Here is a 21,427-nt window from a genome sequence, read left to right as displayed (position 1 = left end):
TCCGATTATGTAATGCATGTTAGTTGTTGTTATCATTGGTGCTGAATAAGAATCATTGTCAATCTTAATCGCTTCTGTGCAGATATGGTCTACACAGCTCAAAATGTCTACCGTGAAGTCAGCAAGGGAAGCTTTTGTCCCTTAAAAAAATAATAAAAAAAAATAAAAAAATCAATAAATCCCAGCAAATATTGGCCAACAGCATTGTTTAGCAGATTTAGCATTCTGTTTTAGCTGATATTTACACATCCCATCATTCATTTTATTGACACGTTGACCAAACAAGACCAAACAATTTCGGCGTGTTGTGCGAGTGGGTCACCGATGACGTTTGCACCTGCTTGTGTCAGAGAGATACCACAGGAACAATGCAGGGCCGTTAATTTAAAGCGTTTACAGACGGTCTTTAATGGGGTCAGTGTAACAACAACCCACACCCATCGCTGTGGCCTTCAAGGCCTGAAAAGAATCTACTGCCTGTGTTCAGAGAAAAAAAATGGAGGTCACCTTAATGTCAGATATTAAACATCTAGGGCCTGTTTGAACAGCGGGTTTGGTGATTATATAAATCGGTCAAACAGAGAAAAGGAAATTCTTCTTGAGCAAAGAGGATCTGCTCTGAAAGGTTGCTAGGAGTGACTAAAGTAACAGACGCAGTTTGAAATGGAAGCGCTTGCCAAACTTTCCCTCTCTTTTGTAAACAGTCACAAGGAGAATCTGAAACACTTGGTCGCATTAAAATTGTTTTTTAATGATTGAAATGGTCTTTTTACAGTTTTAATGGCATCTAAACTCTCCATCAGCCTTTAGAGACTTAACATACAGACAACATAATATTTAGAATATTAGAACGTGGCAATTGAATATGCATGAAATAACAGCTTCTAATTTATCAAATGTTTGTTTTTAATTTGGCAATAAAATTTAAAATGTATAAATATTCAGGGTGATCAATATTCAAACCACCATGGATGATGACCTTTGACCCTTTCTCATTATTCGAAATGTCATTGTATTTTATATTCATATCAACACAAATTCATTCAAAATGCCTGACATAAGATATGATATATGTCCTACTATCTTCTATAGCAGTGGACAAATGCATAACTCTCTCAAAACACTTTTTTTTTTTTTTTTTTAAGATTGGAATGATTATATTGTTGTTTTGGATGGAATTGAGATTATATTTTCCTTGATTAAATAATTTGTGCATCAGATTGTTAAAAAAATGCCACTTTGTGGTTCTCCAATAATATTAACTAGTCACATTTTACTTTTGTAAACTGTAATTATCTACTAGTTCTGTCTAAAAAGTTTTTTTTTGTACTTTACAGCAGCTATCTTGCACATCACATTCGCAAACACCTTTTGTGTCAGTGAAAATGCAAGATTTAGTCTAAACAAAAAACAGTTCAGAAAAGGGTATTAGGCTTTTTTTTGGCATAACCTTGAATCTAGTCTGTATACATGATTCAATAGTTTTATAAGTCGCTACCGCACATGTTCAGGAAACAGATTGGTCAAAAAAAAAGTAACTTATTCACATTATTTTCATCTGCAGGAGAGGATCGTGACCAGGATAACTCCTATAAAAAATGCAGCTATAATAATGCTATCTGCTAGATTAATGTGCATTTTATTGGAACGTTTTAATAATAGATTTTTTTCCAGTCCTTTGAAGCTGGATTGTCCTAGTGTTAGCTGTAACCCACTGAAGTAATATAGAGTGGAACTCTTTTCTTTTTCACTTTGCGAAACCGACTACTAACTAGAAATTTAATTTCATGTTGTTTTTCGCAGATTTTTTGAAAACAAAAAATATCAGTGGGACAAAAGATCCAGCATCCGGCAATTCCTCATAAAAATAAAAAAAACACCCAGTAAAAAAATGAAAAAGCAGCACTTCTATTGTTATACCACTACTGCCCTCTGTATCTCCATTATGAGTCTTTTATGGAGCTAGGCTACATCAGAGTGTATTTACACAGCCACCGTGGTGGTAGAAGACACGGGTGTTGCGGCTCCTTCCGGTGTAACCTTAGCCAATCGGTGGTCCTTGTTTTGCGAGCAGCTCCGCCCACAGAGCTGGCAGGACGCGCAGCAGGGGTTGCAGCAGGGCAAGAATCGAAACACACTCACTCGCCACAGGAACCAGCCGGGGGCCCAACAGCACCAGCACATGAGAACCCCTCCTGCCGTCACACCCAGAACCACATACAGCGCCAGCAGAGACATGGAAGCCTGGGAATCTGGAGAAGAAAGGATTTTATTATTGGACTAGGAACTACAATTCCCTGTGAGATTTAAACGAATTCAGTACAAACACTCGCACTCACTACATATTCTTGAAACTGCCATCTATGTATAAAGCATACATAATAAAGCAATAAACCATGATATGGTGTGTATTATACTGAAGTCGGCAGCAATAGCAATATTATAAAAGACACTTTTCTCAGAAAATCGTTTCATTTGTTTAATAATAGCTATCAGAATAAATCATTGTTCCACCATGGAATATAGTTCATTAGCCTAGCCTTAAAAAAAATACATAAAATAAAATATACGTATCTGCATTTTATGCCTTATCCAATCAGACCAAGCCTACAGTTAAATAATTATATTGAGTTAACTGAAATATTCAAACCCAAAATTAACTAATTTCATTTGTCTATCAACACTCTTAACAGTGTTATTTTATTAGTTATATACTATTACAGTACTTAATTAATATTTATATATTTTTAATTTTAGTTTTGTTAATGTTAGTATTTCATCTTATTTCAGTTAGTTGGCAAGGCAACATTTCTAATTTTCATGTAAATTTTTCATTTATTTATATTTATTTCAGTTTTATTTCAATTAATGAAAACTATTTGTTATTATTTTATTGTCTTATTGTTTAATTTGGTGACTATGTGTTTTTCATTACATAATTTTGTACAGTAAAATAAGATTTTATAGTCCTTATAATGCTACTTTCTTTTGGTTAACTAAAGCTTTTTAGTGTGCCATCGTTTGAACACCTGTGGATCGGATGTGGAAGTAAATGACATCTATTTGTTCAAATGCACAAATGTGAGTAGCAGATTAGTGAGTAGTCTACTTAGCAGACTAGTGCTCTTGAAAAGTTACAACGAGCAGTTGATTTACAGCTCACTGTTTGCAATGAACATTTATGTGCTCCTCAATTAGCTTTGTGTCCTTAGCCTTTCAGAGATCACTATAGCAATAAAACTAAATTTATGGACACTCAAAAAGAGCCACAGTTCTGAAGAGTAGTCATTATATTTGAGTTGTTGTGCATCAAACCATATTCTTCACCCACAGGTTTTTCATCTGTCTCACTAAACTAATTTTTTAAGGTCTAAAAATGCACTAAAAACAGGATGGTGGATATTGTACATTAAACCTACAACAATGTAAACCTGATTTATTGAACATTGCTGCAGCTTAAACAGATAGTTTTGGTTTTGTTAGTTTGCAGCATTCTGGGAAGCCTGTAAAACAAGTTTGTAGAGTTTAATTGTAAGCAATTCTACAAGACGGACAATAACTGACTTATCTTAAAGGAATAGATCATTCAGAAATGAAAATGTTGTTTTTGCTAGAGTGCACTTCTACATGTACGGAAAAAAAGACATTTAAGGTGTTATTTGCTGAAAATCCTCTTTTCACCGTATAATTTTCAGTTCAAATACACTGCACTAAGACATGTCTCAGCAGATTTGATGTTTTAATATTTTTATGTTAAATCTTGAGTGATGCATCTTTAAGCGCCACATTTGAATCGAATGCAAGTGAGATTTGAGGACTTAACTTAAACTTAAATTCACACAAAGCTATCATATGAATTCAGAGGACTTACGAAGACTCAATATAGTTGTATGGATTAGTTTTATATTGCTTTTTGACACTTTTTGAGCTGGATGGAAAAGAGCCTTGGTTGGCATTATTGTGAGAGAATTTTTTATCTGTTTCTGTTTGATTGCATGTTTTTTATTGCTTTTCAGAACTACTGGAGAGCTTACCAGTCACAGAATCCAGACCAGGAATTGCGTTTGGAGTGGCACAGTTCTTTAAAGTGGACACTGTCAGAGTAGGCAAGACGTTCAGCATCTGTGCTGTTTGGGTAACATGGTGCTGCGGGGGCTTGGGTGTAGATAGAGGACCTGAAACACACAAAAACAAGAACAAAAACCTATCAGAAACAAATCTCAAATGGAACAGCTTTCTTAAAATAAACTCTTTACTGACCATTGCAATCAGGATATTCGATTAAGTCACTGCCATCGCCACAGTTGTCAATGCCTTTATCATCTGCACAAACCAGACTCATGGGAATACACTTCCCGTTCCGACAGTTGAAGTAAGGCTGCCCGCTGCACTCTGATTGGTTAAAACCTGGAGAGACAAACAATATGAGGCAGTTTCTATCACGCTTAGACTTCAAGAAAAAAGTTAAACCGACTAAGTAGTGATGGGCGTTTTCGAAAACTGCTTCGTGAAGCTTCAAAACCTTTTGTTCCGAACCAGAGTCTACCGGTATATGGTTTTGCCTGATCTCAGATCAGTTTTATAAATGTGGAAATTACACATTTGTATAATTCTTTCTGAGTTGATTAACCAAGCTCTCCATAAAATCAAACAAAACAAGCCCTACAATGTAATAAAATAACATTTCATACAGACATTTAATATTTCATCACTGGTAAGATTTGTTAACTGCATTTAACTGATTACACATTCAATACAATATTTTCAATTGGTTTGTAAAAGGTGTTTTATGCACTGTTCTGACCAGCAGGCGTTACCAGTGAGTGACGTTTTAAGCCCTTTGAACAGCAAATCATTTTGCGAATCAATTAGTTCAAATGATTCAAAATTTTGAAAAGCTTTGTTTCTCCCATCACTACTGAGAAGTGGATGTAAACACATTCTAACCCAGCCTGAATGAAGTGAAGTCTCCAACAAAGTCCACCCTTGGCTGAGTTCCTCGCGTCACAAGACGTAGAGTTAGAAATCTGCCCGTTGACAACACTGGTCGAGGAGGGCTCTTCCCACAGAGCGGCGGGCCAATTGGGGGTGCGGACTTATCCCTCCCATCGTAGAACTGGATGTAAGAGCCAGCATGGCAGGGGTCTTCTGGCCCCTCCCTGGTGGTTGGCTCCAAGCTCATGTCAGGCCGCGTCGGGCCAGATGAAGAGGACCCCCTGGGTGATTCCGGGAAGAGGGGTGGGGGGCTGTGCGGTGACACTCTTAGCAGGCTGTAGACCAGGAAGAAGCGGAAGTAAAACTGCACCTTGTCCCGGGGAGTGGCGGACTGCATGGTGAGGTGGCAATCCGTTCCCATGGAGACAAAGTAGTACTTCCGGGACTCCTGGTGGGACTTTACGATCATACCGTCCCCCTGTATCGTCTGTCCACAGAAGTCCACCACATTCACTGTTGGGAATATTGACATTCAGGGTAATTTTCTTTGAGAAACTGAGATGTACATGGGGCTCCAAACCAAATTTTGTTTCAGTTATTGTTACCCAAGTCATGAATTAACGAAAAAAGTCTCTGAATTAACCTGAATTCACCCTATATGGCATTTAATATACAATACAAATAGTTTCATAGCAGCTTAACAGAACTAAACAGTACTCTAAAAAAGACAATAGTGTCATTATTCAGTTCAGTTAAATAACTGTGTAAAGTTCATCAGTTATGAAACGCATTAAATTTATCTATAAGCAGCTCTACAGAAGGCAACAGTGTCATGAACAACATTCAAGTTTGAAAATTTATTCCTAACTATATCTCTCAACTCTAAACCTAACCCTGCCCCTAAGTTATCCCTAAAATCAGAGGGAAATTATAGATGAATAACACTGACGTAGAAGCACCAAACCCTGGTTGTTGGCCTAAACTGGACATAAACTGTAAATTTGTCCCTCAAATCTGATTGGTTGATTGGAATGATGTTTCAGGATCAACATGTTGCACTTGTTGAAATCGGGTTCTGCAGTCAGTTCAGTGTTAATGTTGCAAAGTGTTCCCATCCGATAGTGTCTGTGCAGTCAAATCATAATGTTCCTGAATATTAAATCAAATGCCTTTTAATCCCTAACTAAGCAGGCGACAGTGGCAAGGAACCCAAACCCCATGTTGTGTAGAATGAAATAAAGAACACAGGGATGGAAGGAAAACAGAACAAATCCAGTTCTAATCTAGAAAGACCACAAGGATGAACTGGCTTTGCATCCCCCCATCTGGGGTACGAACCAAATAATAGGAAGATTTACAACCTCTCCTTGGTTTATTAGCTTTGTTACCATGGGCAACAGGTGGATCCGTGATGTCTCATTGCCAGGAATGTCCAGAGAAACTTTCAATTGGTGGAAAGGGACCAATACCTCAAAATATTCCGTAACCATGTATCCTAAACTGAGTTTCCACAAAAATGAGCAGCAGCAGAATAGTAAGTTCCCTATAAATGTTTTAATTGGCCAGACCAAAGCGCTCTGAGCTCCAATCACACCCGAGTTCCCATTGTAATTTCAAAAACAGCAGAGAGCGTGCCAACTCTGTGGGTAATGACACAGATGCCACGGGCTTTTCACAGGACCTGATGAGGTGTTATATTAATGTTTGGTGTCAGATCAAATAAATCATCATAGATGTATTGTCTTTATAATGAAACTATAATGAATTCAGATTAACTGTGTGTGTGTGTGTGTGTGTGTGTGTGTGTGTGTGTGTGTGTGTGTGTGTGTGTGTGTGTGTGTGTGTGTGTGTGTGTGTGTGTGATTACAAAACATTGTGGTAGTAAATTATTGTTTTAAGATTTTTACAAATATGTGATATTATTGTGAAACAGACACAACTAATGTAAGGAGAAAGGTTTTTTTGGAAGCCAATTTTGAGGTAAAAAAAAGTATGGCAATATAATATATAATATTTTATTGTTATTTCATTTTGAATATATAGTAGGCTATTTTTATATTTTTCTTCTCTCTTTTCTCTTCGGTATAATACAGTAAAGGATTTTGGGATGACATAGATGAGTAAACTTTAAAAAAAAAGATTTAAAAAATGCAGTAACACTTCTACAGCATTTATTCATCTTAGTTAATGTTAATTTCAACATTAACTAATACATTATTAAAATCTGTTGTATCAACTGTCAACTGTTGTATCAACTGTGAACTAACATGAACAGCTGGATTTTTTTTAACTAATATTAACAAAGATTAATCAATACTGTAACAAATGTATTGCTCATTGTTAGTTTTTATGATAACAAATGAGACCTTTATCTAAAGTGTTAGCAAAAATACAAATCGTTATTATTTAAAATATATAATTTTAAAAGTTTGAACTGCAAAAAACTTATTGAATGAAAATAAAACAGCGAGGTAAACTATAAAAAGTAATTTAAAATCTACTTTCATTTAACTTCATTAGATTACAGTTGTGGTAAGACAAATTAGGCTACATGGGACAAGCCAAATGTCTGTGAAAGCCATTGCAACTCCAGCTAGTTCTATTGCCAACACACACAAATGAATTAAGAATACGAGAAGAACCCCAAATGCAACAAGTGCCTCAGACGAGGTAATAACGGGATAAATCTTGAGAAGTGAACACCCATCACCCTACCTGTCTCAATGGAGAGACTCTGGCGTGTCATTAAGCTGAACAGAACAAACCATCCTGACAGGTGGTGAATGCATCGCACTGCGGCCATCTCGGGTGTCCAAGCAAAGACACTGACTCCTCCAATGTTAAACGCAATTGTTCTGTCGCATTTGTATCGCGCAAAGTCTACTCTTGCGAAAACCAAACATTCCCCTAATTTATAAAGCCGACATATAGCCTGTGAAACACCCCCAGTCCCCAGAAGTGTCTTGCTTTTGAAGCGGGAATATTTGTCTACGGCGTCTCAGATGCGTCGAGCTTAATCCTTGTTCATCATCCCGGCTTTTGTGTCTTTGAAGCCTCTTTGTCAAATTTATGCGTCTGAACTATTCCCATGACAACAGGTCCAATGTCACGGATCTAAAGGAGGAGCCGTGCAGGACCCCCTCAAAGTTGCCCCCCCACACAAGCACCATCTAGTGCTGAAGAAGACAGGGGTGAACATCTGTCACACTGATTACATTTGGACATGCACACAGTTGCAAAGTGTTTGTAGAGCACTAAAAGGGAACTGTTGGAGTTGCAGGTGTACTTTTATACTACTAAAGTATTTAGTTTATACTATTTAAAATATGCACTCTGCATTACTATTGTTCAATTGACATTAAAACTATTAACTGGAAGTAATATGTAGGCTTATTCAAAGTTGCCAACTCTCAATGAAAGCAACATGGGATGCTTTTTATAAACGTATTAAAGGAGTTCACATGTATAGACTTTTTTTTGCTGCTTGCCCTTTACTTTTTGGTCCAACACATTCACAGTTTTGTATAAAATAATAATAATAGTTATGCATTGAGATAATACATCTCAAGGGCAAGCAGCTAAAAAAAAGTCTAGTATACATGTGAACTCCTTTAATACGTTTATAAAAAAGCATCCCATTTGTTCTGTATTTGTCTACAGATCAAATTTCAAGCGTTTAAGCATAAGCCTTCAGAAAATGTTAAGATTAATAGGAATAAATTCAAACTTTACTTAGTTATTTATAAATTACTATGAAATAATTCTAAAACCCTGTAAAAAAAATATATTACACAATAAAAACACAACAAACAAACACATTTTCTGTATTTCTTGATTCAGTAGGACTTGGTCGGCCAAAATTCCTCTTCAACAGTATGTTATAAACACACGCACGTGACACACACACACACACACACACACACACACACACACACACACACACACACACACACACACACACACACACACACACACACACACACACACTTCATGTTTAATGGGGATTTTTAAATAGACAAAATTATTTGTATACTGTACAAACTGCATATCCCCTACACTAAACCTACCCATCACAGAAAACTTTCTGCAATTTTTCATTTTCCAAAAATAGCACCTAATATGATTTATAAGCTGCTTTCCAAAAAATGTCACCACAGGGACAAGGGTTTTGGATATTGCCATCTTTGAGCAGACATTTTGTCCCCATAATGCATAATGTAGGGTTTACCAGGCCACACACATACACACACAATTCCACAATTTGGCATAAATACCTTACACTACATTCATGACTTTCTTGTGACAGTCAGAAATCACTACATGGCATGTCTAAGTTTTAAGGAGAAGTCAGTAAAAAGCTCTTAAACCTTTTGGGCCTTTAACAGAGTGGAATAGAACTTCTTGTTAAAGGTTTCATTGGATTTTCCCCTCCTTTGAGTGTGTGAATCTATTTTTTTTTTACTGTCTATGGTGTGAATGCGTCTCATGATCTACCCTGGGAATCTATACAGGCAGGCAAAAACACACAAAACAAACAAAAAAACATATAGGCCTATATTCCTTTTTTTTTTTTTTTTACCCAGTTTCTGCAAAACTATTTGATTAGTTAAAAATGACATCTATTTATTTTTCCACAACAATCAATATAAAAGGACATGCACATAAACCTGTTTGGTAGCCTATATAGTGCAATATGTGGAGCACTTCAGCATTATGTCGCCATTTATGGACTTCTAAATGTCACCTGGCTCAAAAACAGCATATTATCAAAAGCTTTAAATATTTCGTTTTGAATTGCAATTCAATGAGCTGTATGTATCTGAGCAACGAAAAAGTTGAAGAAAACTTGCCATGTGCAACACCCAAACATTGAGCGATCTATGCGCGCCAACGGATTTACGTCAGACGCCGCAAGTACGTCACGCGTAAGTACGTACGTCTCATAGAAGTTTGAAACTGACGAAGGGACAAAAATATTTATATAAAAGCTGACGCAAGGGCGCTAAATACAAACTTACAATCAATAAAGTGTGATTTAAAATTCCTATATTTATGAAAGCATCTTCACAGTCAAGAATCTCCTGCTAAATTTACGCCAGGTGCAATTATTTAATGAAAATAAGTCAGAGCTAGCTGCTAGCATGCTAACTGCGCAGCTTTAGCCGCCTCGATGAAAACATTCAATATTACTGTGTTTGCTAAAGATTTATAAAAACAACACAGTTGTGTCGAGCCCGTAAAACGCCGTATTTATTTTTGACGGTATGTTTTATTCTAAACTGTGAATTATGTTGATGGGATAGTCTAAAATGTGTGTGCTAATTTGGACTCAGTGGTGTTTCTTGAATATTATTGTCTGTACTTTGCAATTATTTGCTTGTTTTCATAAATGATCTGTCACTAGAGTGTTTTTCTGATGTATGGGGTAAAATCAAAAGTGTTGTGCATGCTGGACCAATGATGCAAGGCCTGTGCATCACAGATGTGTGTAACTGTCAAGTGAGTGTGGTGTGATTTTTGACGTTTGTGTTTCTTTTTTATGTATATGTTTTTGGCTGTGTATTTTGTACATGATTTCCGTATAACTCTAAAAGTTTGTGTGTGATGTATTTTTTTTCTGTCTGCAGGGCGTCTGTACACGTCTGTTCAGCTCTATGTTGTGATTTTTGTGTGCTGAATTTGTGTAGAATTTTTTACAGTTTGTATTTCTTTGTGCAGAATGGCTCCTCGGTTGCAGCTGGAAAAAGCTGCGTGGCGGTGGGCAGAGACAGTCAAACCAGAGGACATCACGCATGAACATATCGAGTTAGCTTATAGGATTGCAGTGCTGGCTTGCAAAAGAGGGGCATGCAGGTAATATGGTGGTGATAATGTTTTGTTTACTATTCTCTCTGTTTATGTATTTCAGAATGGCATTCAAAGGGACAGTTGTAATGGAACAACTGTGAAAGCGTGTTTTTATTTCTGCACGTTGTTGTAATCGCATCACTGTCCCACCTTGAACATTTTTCCTGTCACACAGGAGGAACTGTAAAGGGAATCCGAATTGTCTAGTCGGTATTGGGGAACAATCATGGTTAGGAGAAATTGATGAAAATACCTTCCACAACATCGATGACCCAAACTCAGAAAGACGAGATAAGGTATGCAAAATGACTGATTATTTCAATGACTGAAAATGTTTTTTACTGTCCTTAGTTTCACAATAAATTATAGGGTTGTCAAATACGCTCAGGGCAAGTTTATTAACACTTATAATCATCAACATTTATGTGATTGCTTTCTCTTCCAGAACACATTTGTGGGCCTGACGAATCTTGGCGCCACATGTTACGTGAACACTTTCCTCCAGGTGTGGTTCCACAATCTGGAGCTCCGCAGAGCCTTATATCGATTTCAAAATTCCAGAGCTGAAGGACACAACACGGATTCAGGTGAGCTTGAGGTTCTTTCTTTTAAAGGCATGATGATTTTATTGCTTTACTTCTGATTAGGCAATTACGATGCCATTGTAGCATGCAAGTACTGTACAATTATTGCAGTGGCAATTGCCATTTAATAAAACATTTTTTAGTAATTGTAAGGAGATTCACTCTGTAGCTACTTTGGAACTAAGCATCAAGATTACAATACTGAAAGCATGACTTTTAGCATTAAATCTGCATTAGAAGCATATTTATTGAAATGAACTTTTCTTATTTTGTGCACATTATTCTACATACCAACAGATTATGAGCCACGGACGATATGCGAACATCTTCAGTATCTGTTTGCATTGCTACAGAACAGCAACAGACGGTATATCGACCCCTCAGGGCTGGTGAAGGCTCTCGGGCTCGATACAGGGCAACAGCAGGTGAGCAAGCATAAGATGGAGCATGTTGGGAGTGTCCTGTGTCTCATGTGAAATCTCAAAAGCTACTTTTATTTTGTTTTTAGGATGCTCAAGAATTCTCTAAACTCTTCCTATCACTTCTTGAAGACACACTTTCAAAGCAGAAGGACCCTAATCTCCAAAATGTCATCCAACAGCAGTTCTGTGGGCAGTTCTCTTATGTTACTGTGTAAGTTATTCTTGTATTATCCGTGTAACTGTAATTTCAGATTCAGATTCTTGTCTTGATATATTTATAGTCACATATATAGTCACTTTGAGAGTGATGTGTACAATTATGACATGTGCAATTATGTTATAATATTGTAATTAGAGCTTGTTTTTGTGTTATGTCAGATGCAACAAATGTGGACGTGAGTCTCCTTTACCATCACGATTTTATGAACTGGAGCTGAACATTCAAGGACATAAAAACCTCACGGAGTGCGTCACAGAGTTTTTGAAGGTGACTGCTCACATATGCCTGACAGCTCCATATGTCTATGTAGATATTATATATTATATTATACTGTATTAATGGTCTCAATGTGTGGTTTCTCACACTGTTTAGGAGGAGAAGCTGGAAGGTGATAATCGTTACTATTGCGAGAGCTGTCAGAGTAAACAGAACGCCACCCGTCGGATCAAGCTCCAGAGTCTTCCCCGCACACTCAACTTTCAGCTCATGCGATTTGTTTTTGATAGGTGAGTATTGTAATTTGTTATTATCAGATCTGTTACCTGATGTTTTGTAGCCATTTTTAGTCATTTGTTTCTCATCTTTCTCTGCTTTTATAGGCAAAGTGGTCATAAGAAGAAACTTAACACCTTCATTAGTTTTCCAGAAGTTCTTGAGATGGGGCCGTTTTTGGAAGGAACAGGTATACTGTGCATTAATGTGCTTTTAATATATACACTACAGTTTAAAAGTTTGGGGTCTGTAAGATTGTTTGTTTTTGAAAGAAGTCTCTTACGCTCACTAAGGCTGTATTTATTTGATTAAAAAAATACAGTAAAAAAAGTAACATTGTGAAATATTATTACAAGTTGAAACAACTGTTTACTATTTTAATATATTAGAAAATGTAATTTACTCATGTGATGCAAAGCTGAATTTTCAGCATCATTACTCCAGTCTTCAGTGTCACATGATCTTCAGAAATCATTCTAATAATCTGATTTGATGCTCAAGTAACATTTCTTATTATTATTAATGTTCAGAACAGTTCAGATGCTTAATATTTTTGTGGAAACTGTGATAATATTTTTCCCAGGATTATTTGATTAAATCTTTACTGTCACTTTTGATCATGAATGCGTGCGTCCTTGTCGAATACAAGTATTAATTTCTTTAAAAACAATACAAATCTTGACCGCAAACTCAGAATGATCACTATGTCATCTTAGAATCGGAATTTTAATCAATAAACATTACTTGATTATTTTTTTTCTCCCTCCACCTTTAAATTCAGAAGAGAAGTGCACGTATGAACTCAGCGCCGTGTTGATTCATCGGGGAGTGAGCGCATACTCTGGTCACTACATTGCTCACGTTAGAGATGCCCACACAAATGACTGGTACAAATTCAATGATGAGGAGATCGAGAAAATGGAGGGAAAGAAACTTCAGCTGGGCGTTGAAGAAGACATTGGTAACAACACATTTTGATTTTAGTTTGAATGAGGTCTCATTTTTTGTTGCTACTTGTTAGTGCAGTTGCTTTTACAGTCTTGAAAATATAAGAATAAAAATATAGTTTTTTTTCTTATCCTTTACATTCCAGCCGAGACGGGCAAGTCTCAAACCCGAAAGCCAAAATGTAGCAAAGGCTATCACTGTTCGAGAAACGCATACATGTTAGTGTACCAACAGCAGACTGAAGAGATTGACCAAACAGAAACTAACGTTGAAGTACCAGGTAAAATTAACTCTAATAAAACTGTGTGAACATTATGGATTAAACAATCACATTGTTTTTTTTGTGCCAGTGTAATTTTACACAACTGTCATTGTCATCAAGAGAAAACAACATAGCATAATATTTTTTTTAAGTGTTCTCTATTTACTACATTATTAAAGTAGAAGTGTTCAAGCCTCTCATGATATCTATATTTAAGACGAATTTGTTTGGTTTTCAGCTTTTCTTTATGAGCTAGTTGAACAGGACAACAAGAAGTTTGAGGAGTGGTGCAATGAGATGGCAGACATGCGAAAACAGAGCGTTGACAAAGGCAAAGCCAAACATGAGGAGGTGAAGGAGCTCTACGAATTGTTACCCGCGGAAGACGGTCCGTAAAAATGCCCCGTGCATCAGTTTCTCTGACAATATAAACTGTTAATTATCCCATTTTTAAATCTTGATTTTAATGTTAAATTTACACTATCGTTCAAAAGTTTGGGGTCGGTAAGATTTTTTTTATGGTTTTGAAAAAGTCTGTTATTGCTCATCAAGTCTTCATTTGTTTTATCAAAAATACGGTAAAAACAGTAATGTTGTGAAATATCATTACAATTTAAAGGACCTGTTTTCTATTTGAGTATGTATTTTAAAATGTAATTTATTCCTGAACCAAGCTGAATTTTCAGCATCATTACTCCAGTCTTCAGTGTTACATGATTCTTCAGAAATCATTATAAGGTGCTGATTTGGTGCTCAAGAAACATTTATTATTATTATCAATGTTGAAAACAAAAAACTGAATTTATTTGAAGTAGAAATCTTTAGTAACAATGTAACTGTCACCTGGTCGATTCAATGCATCCTTGCTTAAATAAAAGTTCAAGTGAAATAACAACATCAACAATCATATGAACCCCAAACTTTTGAACAGTAAGGCTTTTGTTTTTGTATAAAAGCATATTTTTTCAATAAGGAATCAATGTCTGGGCTCCCTTTGTGTTTTTAGGCCAGTCGTATGAGTTTGTGCCTCTGGAGTGGCTGAAGAAATGGCTTGATGACTCCACGGCCACCAAGGAAATTGACAACAGCCAATTCCTTTGCTCCCATGGCAAACTGCACCCAGACAAGATTGGCGAGGCCAAAAGAATATCCTTGAAGGCTGCCAGTCTCCTTTTCGACCGCTACGGAGGAGGACCCAGACTAGACTGTAAGGGTTTCTTTTGTCAAACCTCTCCGTAATCATTCATTACTGTTTTGTTCAATATATTCATTCATCTTGGATGGCGTTTAGGGTCATACCTCTGCAGAGACTGTGTCACGCAGCGATGTAGGGTGATCAGACTGAAAAACCAGCTAAATGAAGATTACAAAGAGGTCACAAATTTTGCCAAAGCCTCTTTGAAAAGGTACGGATTACTGAATCATCTGCTTCTTTAACCTGTATCTCCAGCCGATGCTGCTACTGCAGTTCATTAGATGTTTGATGAAGCTGATCTGGTGATTATATTGGGTGTTTTTAGTAATGAATCGGGGTTCTGGATCGGTAAGGCTTCTCTAAGGAGCTGGAGACAATTGGCATTAGACCAGCTAGAGGAGGATGAGGAGGAAACCAAACACAACAACAGCAAAATGAACGGAGAGAAAAGCAGCAGCCCAGGTACCGAAACTTACAGATAGTCTTTCTTTCTTTTGTTTTAAGTCTCGTCTTTTAGTTGTTTATTATCTTTGTGTCTCTTTGTTAGCTGATGGAGTTAAAGGAGAAAGTGACGACAGGGACGGCGAAGAGATGAAGAACTTTAATGAAGATATTCTCTGTTATCATGGTTTGTTTTCTCTGGATAAAACTGAAAACGAAATGGATTTTTAAAAAATATTTAATGGTGCATCTAACCGATTTAATGATAGCAAATAAGATGCTGCCATTTTACGTGAATCTAAGAGTTTAAAATAATGAATATTTACTCAATTCATTTAAATATTTTAAACTGTATTATTTATTAGCAAGGTTAGTTTTTGCAATGATACTCCGTAATTGTGCTTTTTCTTTCTCCCGCAGGTGGTTTGAGTATACTAGAGAATGACAGGCGGCTGGTTTCTGCAGAGGTGTGGAATAAACTACGGATGTATTTCCCCAAAGCTCCAGAGTTCGCGCAACATCACGAGCCCTGTCAGCAGTGCATGGTAACAAATTGATCAATTAGCACAGCTGTCATGGTTAAAAGGTGTAGTGGACACTCGAAACCTTGTGATCTGCCTACTATTATTTGTGAAAAGTCTTAGAAGGTTTTAAGATATACTGTTTCTTTCAGAGGCTGGATAGGGAAGGGAAAGAGAACGAGGCTTTGAACAGAATGATGGCAAATGAACAGAAGAGCTCCCTGCTCAACCTCTTCCAGGAGAAAAATCGGCCCACGCTGCAAAAATGGCCACAGGTAACGTCATTTTCCACAAATAAGGGATTCTGTTTCAGTTTTTCCCCTGATGTTTTGAATAATTAAAACTAGTAGAGAGGGTGAATACATCAGAATTTCATTCTTATTTTCAGCTCACTGACTTTGGTTTGAATTGTGTTTTAGGACACAGATGTTCTGTACATTGTACCCCTTTACTTTGTAGAAGAATGGAGGAAATTTATCAGGTAATGGACAAAATATATTTAAAAAAAAATACTTTTTCTGTAATCACTAAAATGATTTTGCAGTTTTGATATGTCTAAATTAGTGTAATGTCTCCTGTTATACCTGATCATACCACAGGAGGCCAGCAAAAAGTAACCCAGTGTCCAATGTGGGGAACAGTATCCTGCTCTGCCCTCACGGTGGCTTCATGTTCACCTATGACTCCATGCTGCAAGGAGACGCCCAACAGTGAGTTGCTTAGTCCTGACCTCTCACATGTCCTGGAGGGGAAATAATCAGCTTTAATTACTGTTATCAGATGTCATTAAAGGGTTAGTTCACCCAAAAATGAAAATAATGTCATTAATGACTCACCCTCATGTCGTTCTAAGCCCGTAAGACCTCCGTTCATCTTCGGAACACAGTTTAAGATATTTTAGATTTAGTCCGAGAGATTTCTGTCCCTCCATTGAAGCTGTATATACAGTATACTGTCCGTGTCCATAAAGGTAATATAAACATCATCAAAGTAGTCCATGTGACATCAGTGGGTTAGTTAGAAGTTTTTGAAGCATCGAAAATACTTTTTGGTCCAAAAATAACACAAAATAAGACTTTATTACGCATTGTATTCTCTCCCGGGTCTGTTGTCAATCTGCGTTCAGGACTCCGCAGTGACGCTGCTGACGTAAGACGCTGATGACGTGTTATCTGGTGCGCCCGAGCTTCGTTTACAGTCTGAGGAAGACGCACGCTATATTCAAGCTATTCTACATTGTTTGCGTGGATATCATTTTTTTAATGGTGCGTAAATGTGCATGTCGCGGATGAGACACTTTTACAGCGTGCGTTTCCCTCAGTCTATAAATTAATCTCGGGCGCACCAGATAACACGTCATCAGCGTCTTACGCCATCAGCGTAACTGAAGGATTGACAACAGACCCGGGAGAGAATACAATGCTGAATAAAGTCTTATTTTGTGTTATTTTTGGACCAAAAAGTATTTTCGATGCTTCAAAAACTTCTAACTAACCCACTGATGTCACATGGACTACTTTGATGATGTTTATATTACCTTTATGGACACGGACAGTATACTGTATATACAGCTTCAATGGAGGGACAGAAATCTCTCGGACTAAATCTAAAATATCTTAAACTGTGTTCCGAAGATGAACGGAGGTCTTACGGGCTTAGAACGACATGAGGGTGAGTCATTAATGACATTATTTTCATTTTTGGGTGAACTAACCCTTTAAACAAAACTGTAGAAATAGTTTTCATTTGCATTATTTTCTACTTGTATACAATACTAAATTTTTATTTATTTTATATGAAATATGATATATTTATTATAATAATAATAAATATAAAAACAACAATAATATTTACATATATTACATATTTTATGTGTGTATATTTGAACCCAACCAAGTTTACAAGTCAATTGCAATAATAATATTTCACAAAATTACTGTTTTTACTGTATTTTTGAGCAAATAAATTCAGCCTAGGTGAGCATAAGAGAAAAGATCTTACTGATCCCGAACTTTTGAAAAATATACTTTTACCTATATGTTTAAATTGTTACCAATTTTTATTTATTTTATTTTTTATCCATGGTCACTTTATTCGTCACTACCCATATTAAGAGCAACTCTGAGTTAAGTCTGAGTGTTTGTGTCTGTCAATGCACAGTATAGCTCTTCTCTGGCCTGCTGAATGGGACGTGATCTACAAAATGTTTCTGGTGGACCATGTCATCTCCATATATCGGATTCACGATAAAACGCAAGACAACGGCAATGTGCAATACCAAACTCATCCAGGTGAGATAAATGATCAGTAGTTTCTTGGAGGTCCCTCAAACAGACGTTGTATTTCATGAGAGAATGTGTTTTGTGCTCAGATTTGTGTCGAGAATGCAGAGAGGGCTTCATATTCCAGCAGCAGAGGGACATGAGGGAGTACGCGCAGGCCACTGTGTATGTTCGCAAAGTCATTGACAAGAAAATGGTGAGTCTTTGCATGATCACGTGTCCTCAGTTAAACCCTAAACATTACAATTGCACTACTAGAAATAACTTGTGTGCCATTTGGCTTCTCTTTTATAGATGATTAAGGAATCTGCCCCTGAGTTCAGTGTGAGTGGGTCAGATGTTGAGGATGAAAGAGAAGAGCCAAAGATAGATGGAGAGAAAGATCCAGACTTCAGTCAGGTACTTTTGATCTATCTGTCTGTCCATCTTTCTAATTGTCTATCCAGCCATCCATCTATCTAGGGCTGTGTCGGTAAACTTGACAAACTTGTCTGAGTAGCACCGGCGGTGGTCCACCAAAACACTTTTTTTTTAACGTGAATATTACCACCGGACTAAAACACAAAGCTTTGTTTACAAAATAAAAAATTAAATGTTCCATCGCAGCCATGGAAAGATTGGCTGTACGTGGGCCCAATTTAAGCTTTGTTGGCTTTTTTATTATTTTTTGCAATCTGGTCACCTGATTTTTCCGTGAATTTAACAATAGGCCTACTCCATTTCATTCAACTGGACATAGAATCTCTTATTATCAAATTATCACTTGCGTCTGAATATCCATCTATCTACCGATTATCTACCTGACCAACTGCCTGTCTATCTGACGGTTTATCCATCTTAGTATCTATCATCTATTTATTTGTCTGATTTTTTTATCCGTCTGTCTATCTATTTGCCTGTCTATACAACAATCTGAATTTGTGTGTCTGTCTGTCCGTCTGACTGTTTATCCAACTATCCAAATATATGTCTGACTATCCATCGGTCTACCTGACTGTCTATCTATCTATCTATCCATGGCTCAAGCTCCCTTCTTTACATCAGTCTGAGGGCGGAGCCAAACGGCAGAAACTGAACGACACCGTCTCTCTCTCTACGCCCGCTGTTGCCTCTGCTTCCAAGTCGGGCATCAGGAGGAGCACAAGGCACAGGAAACTCCGTGGGGAGAAAGCCCTCATCGTCTCTGCCAACCAGACACTCAAAGAGCTAAAGATCCAGGTCTGTTAGTACAGCGAAAATTAAGTATTTCGATTTTATATAATATCGCTTGTTGTCTTATTTAAAATAATTGCATCCACAGATCATGCATGCATTCTCTGTGGCTCCATTCGACCAAAACCTTTCCATAGACGGGCGCTGTTTAACAGATGACTCCGCCACACTAGGAAGTCTTGGAGTCATCCCAGAGAGCATCATTTGCCTTAAGGTACAACTCTCAATTCTGTTTTGATGGGAACAGAGACATTGGCTGTGTTTCAAAACATAATGAGCTGCCTACCTCGACAGCCTTTTGGGCATAAACACTAGCGTTCAAAGGATTGGTGAGAATTTTTTGTTGTTGTTGTAAAGTCTCTTATGCTCACCAATGCTGCATTTATTGATCAAAGATACAATAAAAACAGTAATATTGTAAATTTCTAAAATAAATAAATAAGCTGCTTGAATTTGACCCTCTACAGGCTGATGAACCCATTGCTGATTATGCTGCAATGGATGATGTTTATCAAGGTAAGTGCTGTTTACATCAGCTTAAATTATAATACCAGTATGTCTCATTTTCAAACACATTAATCTGCATTTTTCTATGCTGAGTGTTTTCTTTTCTTTTCTTTTTTTGTAGTCTGTATGCCTGAAGAAGGATTTAAAGGTATGCATATACTATTGTGATCATTTCTGACATACATTTTTAATCTTTAAAACCAGGAACAAGAATAAGGAACATGATGTTGTCAATCATGTTCTACTGTATTTGTTTCCTTTTGTTCAGGCACTGGTCTATTAGGGCACTGATGGAGGCCTCAGATGTGGAACAATGCTGACAATGGCTGAGCAAGGATAAAGCTTGAATTACACATAGATCTTTTTTTTGTTTTGTTTTTTAATTTGTTTTTGAATGTTGCAACAACTTCAAAAGTGTCTTTTTGCTTTAAAACATCGTGCTGGCTTTTAATATTGAAAGATGTTGATGCATTCTGCAAGGTTTTGTGGTCGTGCTTACCATGACTGTGAAAAATACGGGTCAAGATTTCCTCAAAGGACGTTCCATTTCAAGGAAAATCTGAATTCCTCCTTGTTTTGTTGCAATGTCATGTTCAGAGATTATGTTCTGATCATATTTTGTGTGTAAAACAGTAAGTCTCTGTAAATCCTTTGTTGAAAAGAAGCTTGTGATGGCACTGCAATAGAGCTCGTACATATTTAAGAATGCATGAGCAACTTGAATATTAAAAAAAAAACTTATTTAGTCTTTGTTTTGTTAATGTAAATAACTTCATCAAAATACAGCAGTGAAGAAAAGCCTAGAAAGATGAGCATAATTAGGAGACATTTCCGAATGTGGAAATATTACAGCATTGCTAAATAGTTTAGACATGTCCTGCTACTAGCAGGCATTTGTGTGAACTTTTCTGTATGTTCTTTCATATGGGCAATAAATATTCTTTTTACATCTTCATATGTGTTTTTTATGTGTAGAACAGCTGCAGAGATTGATATCGTAAGAATGTTTATATAAATATAATGTGTGTTTTTTGTCGGAATGCACATATTCCTGTTACTGTTGTGTTTCTGGTCCCGTCAGTCAACATCTTGAGACCCAGCAAAAATGTTTATTATACTGACTGATACAATAAAATATTTATATTTTGTATCTATACTACTGTAACTATGAAATAACAGTGCATACATTTAACCTGCATTGAAAAACTTGAACTAACCCACATTCCAATCGTTAAATATTTCTAAGCTGTTATGAAAGATGTAATACTAACTTTCTGATTCATTACACAATTTTAATTAACATATAGAAATAAATATGTGTTTCCATTTTGCGCATAGTGGCTAATGTTTATATTAATGTATTTTAGGGGCTTACATTTTACCCTGTTTACCTGCAGTACGATCATTTAAAGGTAACCATATGGTTTGAAAACTTGCAGACATATTTTAGATGTTTATTTTAAAATGAATTTGAAAATCAGTCAAATACAACGGACAATTACAATACAAATACATTTATATTATGTAAATACGGTTTCCATAACATTTTCTGGATTGAG

The 21,427-nt window shown here is 36.7% G+C and overlaps 2 protein-coding genes across 13 annotated transcripts; one reads left to right on the top strand and one right to left on the bottom strand.

Moving 5' to 3' along the window:
• Positions 1-731: 731 nt before the first annotated feature.
• On the bottom strand, positions 732-9,856 carry ldlrad2 (low density lipoprotein receptor class A domain containing 2). Of its 2 annotated transcripts, none has more exons than XM_079597767.1 (5): positions 9,786-9,856; positions 4,948-5,448; positions 4,261-4,407; positions 4,035-4,175; positions 732-2,252 (listed from the first exon to the last, which is right to left on the bottom strand). In XM_079597767.1, the coding sequence occupies exons 2-5, from the start codon at positions 5,402-5,404 to the stop codon at positions 1,984-1,986; spliced, it is 1,014 nt and encodes a 337-aa protein (XP_079453893.1). In that variant the 5' UTR covers positions 5,405-5,448; positions 9,786-9,856; the 3' UTR covers positions 732-1,983. The 2 variants fall into 2 exon arrangements, with proteins under 2 accessions (XP_079453893.1, XP_079453892.1); XM_079597766.1 differs by lacking the exon at positions 9,786-9,856 and adding an exon at positions 7,651-8,092.
• Positions 9,812-21,202, top strand: usp48 (ubiquitin specific peptidase 48). 11 transcript variants are annotated; one of them, XM_079597763.1, is made up of 29 exons: positions 9,854-10,197; positions 10,340-10,434; positions 10,654-10,788; positions 10,958-11,078; positions 11,228-11,369; positions 11,664-11,791; positions 11,875-11,999; positions 12,167-12,275; positions 12,381-12,514; positions 12,608-12,690; positions 13,282-13,461; positions 13,594-13,728; positions 13,949-14,098; positions 14,717-14,917; positions 15,002-15,116; positions 15,231-15,367; positions 15,453-15,533; positions 15,767-15,891; positions 16,020-16,142; positions 16,287-16,348; positions 16,467-16,577; positions 18,028-18,158; positions 18,239-18,345; positions 18,444-18,548; positions 19,176-19,367; positions 19,450-19,575; positions 19,829-19,877; positions 19,990-20,016; positions 20,137-21,202. In XM_079597763.1, exons 2-29 carry the CDS (start codon positions 10,418-10,420, stop codon positions 20,157-20,159), a joined length of 3,174 nt encoding a protein of 1,057 aa, XP_079453889.1. In that variant the 5' UTR covers positions 9,854-10,197; positions 10,340-10,417; the 3' UTR covers positions 20,160-21,202. The 11 variants fall into 11 exon arrangements, 6 of the variants coding, with proteins under 6 accessions (XP_079453887.1, XP_079453886.1, XP_079453891.1 ...); XR_013795905.1 differs by lacking the exon at positions 10,340-10,434 and having other exon boundaries at positions 9,812-9,860; positions 18,033-18,158; positions 20,137-20,822; XR_013795908.1 differs by lacking the exon at positions 10,340-10,434 and having other exon boundaries at positions 9,812-9,860; positions 15,767-15,932; positions 18,033-18,158; positions 20,137-20,819.
• The last annotated feature ends 225 nt before the right edge of the window (positions 21,203-21,427 follow it).

This window comes from Phoxinus phoxinus (assembly GCF_949152265.1).
Source record: "Phoxinus phoxinus genome assembly, chromosome: 22".
NCBI lineage: Eukaryota > Metazoa > Chordata > Actinopteri > Cypriniformes > Leuciscidae > Phoxinus > Phoxinus phoxinus.
The sequence above is the reverse complement of the archived record's forward strand: the minus strand, read 5'-3'. Positions and strand labels throughout refer to the sequence as shown.